Source organism: Vombatus ursinus, unplaced genomic scaffold (genome assembly GCF_900497805.2).
Source record: "Vombatus ursinus unplaced genomic scaffold, bare-nosed wombat genome assembly UNPS02014172.1, whole genome shotgun sequence".
Lineage (NCBI taxonomy): Eukaryota > Metazoa > Chordata > Mammalia > Diprotodontia > Vombatidae > Vombatus > Vombatus ursinus.
This window is the reverse complement of record NW_020953950.1, coordinates 2,726,573-2,735,724: the sequence shown is the minus strand read 5'-3', so window position 1 is coordinate 2,735,724 and position 9,152 is coordinate 2,726,573. Positions and strand designations below refer to the sequence as shown.

Below are 9,152 nucleotides of genomic sequence, written 5' to 3'. Positions count from 1 at the left end.
TTTCTTTCTTTCTTTCTTTCTTTCTTTCTTTCTTTCTTTCTTTCTTTTTCTTTTGGTGAGGCAATTGGGGTTAAGTGACTTGCCCAGAGTCACACAGCTAGTGAGTGTTATGTGTCTGAGGCCAAATTTGAACTCAGGTCCTCCTGACTCCAGGGCTGGTACTCAATCCACTGCACTATCTAGCTGCCCCCAAGATTTTCTTTCACAGGTAGCAAATATCCTTTTGAGTTCTGGTTCTGCCAATAAAATGCTGAATATGTTTGGATAAGTTTTGGAATGCAAACACCAGGAGGGTAGGGACCACATCAGTGGAATTCTTTCTAAATACAATGAGGTCAAGGAGGAAATTTTTTTTGAGGCAGTCTAGATTAAGTGACTTGCCCATGGTCACACAGCTAGTAAGTGTCTGAGGCTGAATTTGAACTCAGGTCCTCCCGACTCCAGAGCTGTTGCTCTCTCTATTCACTTCACCACTTAGCTGTTCCAATGAGGGATTTTTTTAAATAAATGTTTCGTGGGTATGTGTGTATATTGCATCTGAAGAGGAGGAATTCTCTGGAGGAAACAGTTCACAGGAAGCTGGAGCTTGTGAAAGGACATTTTTAATAAGGAGAGGGATAGGACAGAGCCGGTCACAGATGTTTAGGAACAGCTCCTCCCCATTGGATGTGGGGGAGGGGAAAGGGGGGACTAGATGATATTTCTCTTTTGTTTATAAAGACAAAGGCTGTTGGGGATCCATACCAGCAAGAGATATGTGGTATGTGTGCCCAGGAGAAGGAGGCACCCACACTGCCTGTTTTCAGCTGAGCTGGCAACTAGGATGACCTCTGGCCCCAGGGCAGAAGGGGCAGCCTGGGATGGGGGTGGAAGAGTCACATTCAGTTACAAAGTAATGATGGGTGGGAGAGAGGAAAGGAGACTCAGAAATGGCACTTTCCACTAGGCTTAGCAAATCTGACTAAATTGCTCTTAGGTGCCATCTTAGCTATTAAGATAATAAGTTTTGAGCTGGAAGGGACCTTAGAGGTCATCTGGTCTCTACCATTCTCATTTCAGAGATGAAAAGACCAAGAATTAGTCCTTAATAAAAGGATTTGTTCTGTGAAGTTTGGATTCGGTCAAAGGGCCGCTCTTGAGGACCTAGAGGGCCACATGTGGCATGGAGGCCGAAGGTTCCCCACCCCTGGACCAAGTCCTAGAGAGTTTAAGTGTTTTATTGAATGTCCCACAGGTATTAATAATCACCCACCAATATTTCACTTTTTTTCAACCAGGACCGATGATTTCTTGGGTGCAGGGTACTTCTGGTGAGAAAACTCCCTCCATCAATGATGAGCATCTTCTCTGAGACTTAGTCTTAGAGAGTTGCTTGAGGCATTGAGAAGGAAATGACTCATCTAGGGTCATATGGTATATGTCAGAAATGGGTCTTCGCAGGTAGAAAGAAACAATTCAAGTATTGTGGAAACACAATTGGGACAACACAGGATTTAGCAGCTACTACATTAATGGACTGCACGGCTTAGAATATGATATTCTGGAGGGCAAAGGAGGTAGGATTACAGCCAAGAATCACCTACCCAGCAAAAGTGAGTATAATCCTTCAGGGGAAAAAATGGACATTCAGTGAAACAGAGGACTTTCAAGCATTCTTGATGAAAAGACCAGAGCTGAATAGAAAATTTGACTTTCAAATACAAGACTCAAGAGAAGCATGAAAAGGTAAACAGGAAATAGAAATCATAAAAGACTTATTAAGGTTGAACTGTTTACATTCCTGCTTAGAAAAATGATATTTGTAACTCATGAGACCTTTGTCAGTATTAGGGTAATTGGAAGTAAAAAAAATTATATGTATAGAAAGATTGATAGGGGCACAGGGTGAGTTGAAGATGAATGGGTGATATCTGGAGAATAAAATTAAGGGGTGAGAGAGGATTATACTGGGAGAAGGAGAAAGGGAGAGGTAGAATGGGGTAAATTATCTCACATAAAACAGACAAAAAAAGACTTTTATAGCAGGGGGGAAGTAGGAGAAGATGAGAGGGAATGAGTGAATCTTATTCTCATCAGATTTGGCTTAAGGAGAGAATAACACACACTCAGGTATGGAAAGCTATTTTACTCTATAGGAAAATTGGGGATAAGGGGATAAGAGAGCAGGGGTGGGGATGACAGAGGGGAGGGCAGATTAGGAGAGGGGGTAATGAGAAGCAAACACTTCTGAGAAGAGACAGGGTCAAAAGAGAGAATAGAATAAATGGGGGACAGGATAGGACGAAGGGAAATATACTTAGTTTTTCACAACATGACTGCTATGGAAGTGTTTTGCATGACTACACATGTATAACCTATATCGAGTTGCTTGCCTTCTCAATGAGGGTAGGTGGGTAGGGAGGAAGGGAGAAAATTTGGAATCCAAAGTTTTAAAAACAAATGTTAAAAAATTGTTTTCACATGCAACTGGGAAATAGGATATACAGGCAATGGGGTATAAAAACCTATCCTGCCCTACAGGAAAATAGAAGAGGAAGGGGATAAGAGAAGGGGGCAGGGGAGACAGAAGGGAGGGCAGATTAGGGGAAAATGTATTCAGAATGCACTCTGTCTTGGGGTTGGGGTGCGGCACAAGATGGGGAGAAAATTTGGAACTCAAAATCTTGTGGAAGTGAATGTTGAAAAAAAATTAATTAATTAATGAATAAAAATAAATAAATAAATAGATAGATAGATAAATAAATAAATAAATAGGGGGGGAAAAAAGAAGAAGAAGAAGAAGAAGAAGTAGGCCTTCCTGCCTCCAAGACTGGCTTTCAAATCTCTGTAACACTCTAAAGCAGAAAACTCGAGTTTTCTTCTGTATTTTTCACGGGTCACCTGAAATTCTTTGGCATGCCCCAAGTGGTTCTCAGGCCACAGGTTGTGCAGCCCTGCTCTAAAGTCTGAAAGTGCTTTACATAAATGCTCTCATTTGATCTTCACAGTAACCTTGTGAGGTAAGTGCTATTATTATCCCATTTTACAGATGAGGAAACTGGGGCTAAGAAAGGGTTAGTGACTTGTGTAGTGTCACAAGCTGCTAAGTCTGAGGCTGGATTTGAACTATTCATTAAACCATGAGGATTGAGCTCAGGTCTGTGGATGCCAAATCTGGCACCTTTTTTCACTGCCCTGCACAGCTTCCCAGAATGGCATAGAATAGAGAGCAATACTAGATAAGAGAGAGATGGGGCAAGGAGCCAGTGGGGGTATTTGCAGCCCCCTCCCCTGAGCTGCCCAGACTATGGCCAGGAGTCCTAGCTCCCAGGTCCCCCATTCTCTGATCTATCATCATGGGCCTAGAAGGAACCTTAGAAATCAATTACTAAGCCCACCTCCCTCTTTACCAAGGAGGAAGCTAACGCCCAAAGGAGGTCCCAAAGTTAATGGCAGAGACTAGGACTGGCACCCAGGCCCCTCTGCTCCCTAGGCCAGGGAGGGGGCCGATGAGGCAGGCACCTTGTTAGATTCTCTGGCACAGGCCCCATTGCCTCTGATCAAGACCCTGCCATTCTCCAGGCTGGGAACTGGACAGGAAATCGTCGGCTTTGATTTTGCCTCTCTTTCCCTTGTCTCCTCTGTTCATTCTCCTTGGCTAGGACACCTTATCAGATGGGTAACTGCACAGGGAATCTTACCTGGCAGGCAGATAAACACATTTTACAAACCAAGGGGAGCTATCAAGGTCACGGGGACAGAACTGTCTCTACTCTCCTCTCTGGCCCCATTTTAACAGCTAAGATGGCACCTTTCCCCATTTACTTAGACTTACTTCCAGGAAGAGCACATATGCAGCCTGGATCCCCCAGGAGTCCTGAAATGGTTTCCTCCTTTCCTATGGGCTCCCCCAGTATCACAGAGCACCCGCTTAGGAGGCCTTGCTCCTCTGGAAGCCACAATCTCTCCCCATGGAATGGGGCTCCAGGCCATTGAACTTGATGCTGAATGATTCAAGTGGGAATAAGAAGAGATAGGGATTGGAGAGAGAGACTGGTTATTTATTGGTATAGGGCTCTCCCAGATGAGGAAATTCCCTCTACCAGTGAAGAGAGGCACCTTCTTCGAAACTTTTACTCCTATAGACTTGCCAGGAGCCCTCAGAGGCTTGCACAGGGCCACACATTGATATGACACTTTATACCGCAGAGGAAGGCCCTCGGCCCAGATTTTCCTGGCTCACAGGACAGATCTCTATCTCATCACGCTGTCTTGACTATGAGAATGAGAGTAGCCTAGAACATTAGGGACAGGGTCCCTAAAGTCCAAACCACAGAGAAGGCTACGTGTCTGGACATCTGGGTCTGTTGCTGGCTCGCTGTGTGACTTTGGCTAGGTCATAACATCTCTGGGCTTCACCTTCCATACCTCCAAAATGGTTGTTCCAAAATGACCCCTTAGGCCAATAAATAGATAGATAGATAGATAGATAGATAGATAGTCAATAAATGAACGTAAGCAAAAACATTATGAGTCAACTGGGGGAGATAAACACATACAGATATGTTGTTCAGTTGTGTCCCATTCTTCGTGACCCCATTTGGGGTTTTCTTGGCAAAGATACTAGAGTGGTTTGCCATTTCCTTCTCCAGTTCATTTGACAGATGAGGAAACTAAGGCAAACAGGGTTAAGCGACTTGCCCAGGGTCACACAGCTAGTCAGTGTCTGAGGCTAGATTTGAACTCAGGTCTTCCTGATTCCAGGCTTGGCACTCTATCCACTGTGCCACCTAGGTGAACACAAAATAGATGCAAGGCAAGGGAGGACACTGGTAGCTGGGGTGGAGGCGGGGGAATCAGGAAAAGTCTTTTATATAAGGTGACACCTGGCTGAATCTCAAAGGAAACCAGGGACTCTTGGAGATAGGAGGAGAGGGCAGGCAGAAGGGAGATGATTAGAGCCTGTGCCCAGGGACAGGAGCCCAAGTATCATTCATGAGGAAGAGTAGTACGGGAGGACTAGAGAGTTTGTGAAGGGGAGTAACGTGAAATAGATCTGGAAGTAAGTGGGGGGGGTCAGGTTGTGAGGAGCTTCGAATGCCAAGTCTAATTTGTGGATAAATCAATATATGGCCTGTGAAATACACATGGCACAATGTTTGAGAAAGTCTATAGCAGTGAGCTTATATGGTAAAGACAAAGGCTTACACAATTGGGGGAGAAATGTTCCCCCACATCAGAGTTGTTTGATTTACGCATCTTGCTGTCCTGTCATAACCAGAGAAGGAGAAAGGGTAATACTTGGGAGCAGAAGAACGGATGGAGAAGGACATGAAAGCTTGGAGAAGGGTCAGGATGTTCTGACTTAGCTCTCTCTAACCACTGAACCATGCTCCCCAAGCCTGTGCTGCAGCCTGTGTCATTATGTATTATACTGGAAATCAGTGGACAGTTAGGTAGTGCAGTAGATAGAATTCTTGGCCTGAAGTCAGAAGATTCATCTTTGTGAGGTCAAATACAGCCTCGAACACTTATTAGCTGTGTGACCCTGGGCAAGTCACTTAATCCTGTTTGTCTCAGTTTCCTCATCTGTCAAATGAGCTGGAGAAGAAATGCAAACCGCTCCAATATCTTTGCCAAGAAAACCCCAAATGAGGTCACAAAGAGTTGGACATGACAAAAACTACTGAACAGCAACAATTGGAAATCAGTGGATACTGTTTCATCTGTCTAGGACAGAACTTAAAATCCACCTGTCTATTCTTCAAGGAAAGACCGCAATGCCATCCAATGCCATCTGTTCCCCAATCACTGTGCTGCCCCACTCCCCAGCCAGGAAAATCTTAAAGGGCCATTTGAAATGGAATGATTATTATCAGACCTCTCCAGGCTCTGCACTCATTACAGTATACTAATATATCACAGATATGATTTTATCCGTTTGGGACAGTCAATTTATAATTTAGTGAAGTCTTAAGGTTGCCTAAGGCTCAAAAGTTAAGCAATGTACCTGCTGTCACACAGCTAAGAGTCAGAGGTGGAATCTGAACCCAGGCCTTCCTGATTCTAGCTCTAGTTAACTCTCCACTGAGCTGCACTGCCTCAGCACCTGGTTCATATCTTCACATTCTTTCCTACAGTGTAGCTGCTTCTACCCACAGCCTATCTTCCCCAGGAGACTGTACATTTCATAAGAGAAGGGACTACCTGATTTTCTTTGTTATCACCCTTGCCCATATGGCAAGGAGCTGTGATTTTATCCATGGGGGAACTCTCTCCACTTCTGGAAAGCTCAGCTGGTCTACAAGAGATGGTCTTGGAGACTTGCTTGAGGCTCAGACAGGTGAAATACCTTGTTTGTGACATCAGAGGCAGGATTTGAACCCAGGTCTTCCTGACTCATGGACCAGCACTTTATCCCCTATCCAGGGGTGGGGAACCTGCAGCCTCAAGGCCACATGTGGCCCTCTAGTTCCTCAAGTGAGACGGTCTGAATCCAAATGTCACAGAACAAATCCCCTTAATAAAAGGATTTGTTTTGTAAAACTTGGACTCAGTCAAAAGGCTGTACTCTTTGAAGGTCACAAGTGGCCTCAAGGTTGAAGGTTCCCTACCCCCGTGTGCTGCCTCAGTAGGAGAGAAGGAAAGGGAGAAGGGAAAGAAAGAAAAACCATTGATGGAGTGCCTGCTGGGTGCACCATTCTCACTAGGCAGTAGTAGGAAGAACACAAAGGGAAAACCAGGGCTTCCTATGCTGTGGGCACTCCTTCCCAAGGTCCTGGCTTAGATTTATATCATCACAGGATTCAGAACTGGACCTTAGGGATCATCTAGACATGAGCAGAGCTCTAAAGCATACAGGGCCTTAGGAATCATTTAGGGGCAGCTAGATGGCACAGTGGCCAGCCTGGAGTCAGGAACACTCATCTCCCCAAGTTCAAATCTGGCCTCAGACATTTACTAACTATGTGACCCTGGGTTAAGTCACTTCACCGAAGTTTCCTCCTCTGTAAAATAAGCTGGACGAGGAAATGGCAAACCACTCCAGCATCTTTGCCAAGAAAATCCCAAATGGAGTCCTAAAGAATCAGACATGATTGAAGAACAACAGGGATCTTTGACACGTGAGGAAACTGAGGCCCAGAAAGGGGAAGTTTTTTGCCCAAGCTCATACAGCTTGAATCCTGAGACTCAAACCCAGTGTTCTTTCTCTGGCACCCCGTTCCTTCTCCCAGTAAAGCTTCTTAGTAACCAAACTTCCTCATCAGCTGCAGATGTCGTCTGGCTCCCTTACAAAGGAAATCTGTTTCTCTCCAATCTTAGAGTCAGTCCCGTGGGAATATAGGGTTAGAGGCACGGCAACAGCAGGTACAGTGCCTGGTGCACAGTAAGTACTCAGTCAACAGCCACGTATTAAGATCCTACTATGTGCCAGGCATTGGGTTAAGCACGGGAACACAAGGAAAGACAAATGCCAGTCTCTTTGCTCTCTAGGAGTTCACCGACGAGCCCGACAATATGCTAACAGCTATGCACAAACAAGCTGTCTTATGTAGGAGAAATGGGAAACGATGCTGGAGAGAAAGCATTAAGATAAAAGGGGACTGCAGAAAGCGAGGGAGAAAGCTGAGACTTCAAGGAAGACAGGACGCAGACATGGGGAAGGAGAGAGTGCCGGTGCAAACGCCCCGAGTAGTTGGAGGGTCTCTGGTGAGGAACGGCCAGGAGGCCGGGGTCACTTCATAAAAGCCGGCTGACTTGGCTGGCCTGCAGATCCCCAGAGCCCCCAGCTCCGCAGCCCCACCGCAGCCAGCAGCCCTGGTTCCCTCTCCGCGGAGCTCCCCTCTCCCTTCCCCCCACCCACCCGGCCCGTCCCAGCCCCTCGCTCACCCTTGGGCAGCTTGGACGCGTTGTCCTGGAGCCAGGAGAAGAGCTGAGCGAACTCGCAGTCACAGAGCCACGGGTTGCCGTCCAGGCGCAGGGTCCGCAGGGAAGGCAGGGAGGCCAGGGCGGCCACGTTGAGGCTCCGGAGGTCATTATCGTTGAGCTCCAGCACCTGCAGCGACTCCAAGCTCTCGAAGGCGGCCTCGTCCACGCCAGCCAGGCGGTTGTTGGCCAAGCTGAGCTTGAGCAGCTTGGCGGCCGAGCGAAAGGTGCCGGCGCCCAGCTCGGTCAGGTTGTTGTAGCTGAGGTCCAGGAAGATGAGCTTGGCGGAGCCGCTGAAGGCGCCCTCCTGCAGCGAGCTCAGAGAGTTGTTCCTGAAGTCCAGGTAGACCAGGTCCCCGTAGAAGATGAAGAAGTCGGCCGGGATGGCCTCGATGCGGTTGTCGGCCACCAGCAGCTTCCGCACGTCCAGGGGGAAGGCGCTCGGCACGCTGGGCAGCCCTCGGGCCCGGCAGTCCACAGTATGGGAGTCCGCGCACACGCAGCCCGCGGGGCACGCGTGGCTCCGAGGTGCAGACAGGAGGCAGGAAAGGAGGCAGAGGGCGGCGGCGGGCAGCAGGGACGGCGGGGAGACCGGCGGCGGCCCCATTCTGGGCCAGGGTTCCTGGAGGCGCTCCCGGAGATCGGGCCGGCACCAAGGCCGGGGCGGCTACCTCTAGGTTAGAAGGGAAACATCTGGCCTCCGCCGAGGGAGCGCACTGGCTCTGTGCGCGCCTCTACGGGTTCGTGCGCCCCTGTGTGTGCGTGCGCCCCTGTGTGCGCGGCGCGTGGGCTGTGTGGCTGTGTGTGCGCGTGTGTGCGTCCGTCTATGTGCCAGCGCGCCCGCTGGTATCCAGAGATCACATATCCTTGAAGCTCAAATAGCCGGCGGCTGGGGAAGGAGGAGCGGGTGGAAGGGGGGTGGGGAACGGAGGGAGGATGGAGAGCAGCCGAGGAGAAAGGGAGGGAGGGAACTGCGAGAGGAGAATTCGTCCTGCTGGGGGGAAAATCGAGTGGAAGAAAAACAGGAGGGGTAAGGGGACTGCATCATATCAGTGGATTTCAGGAGCTGCTCAAAGCACCCCAGGGCTTTCATCCATCCCTTGCTGATTTCGGGGAGGGTGAAATTAAACCTGCCCCTGTGATTTGCCCATCGGCTCTCTGGGAACAAGTGAGGGTTTGGATAACGAACCCGCGATAACATCTAGGATGCGATAATAGTTTCCCTGGGCTCCATCCTCGCCGTACCC

General features: G+C 48.4%; 1 protein-coding gene across 1 annotated transcript in view; it reads right to left on the bottom strand.

Moving 5' to 3' along the window:
- The window catches only part of LRRC38 (leucine rich repeat containing 38), a 50,525-nt gene extending 42,013 nt beyond the window's left edge, over positions 1 to 8,512 (bottom strand). Inside the window, exon 1 of the mRNA XM_027859818.1 lies at positions 7,870 to 8,512. Within this exon, the coding sequence (XP_027715619.1) occupies positions 7,870 to 8,512 (643 nt within the window). The remainder of the gene's footprint in view (positions 1 to 7,869) is intronic.
- Between the last annotated feature and the right edge of the window lie 640 nt (positions 8,513 to 9,152).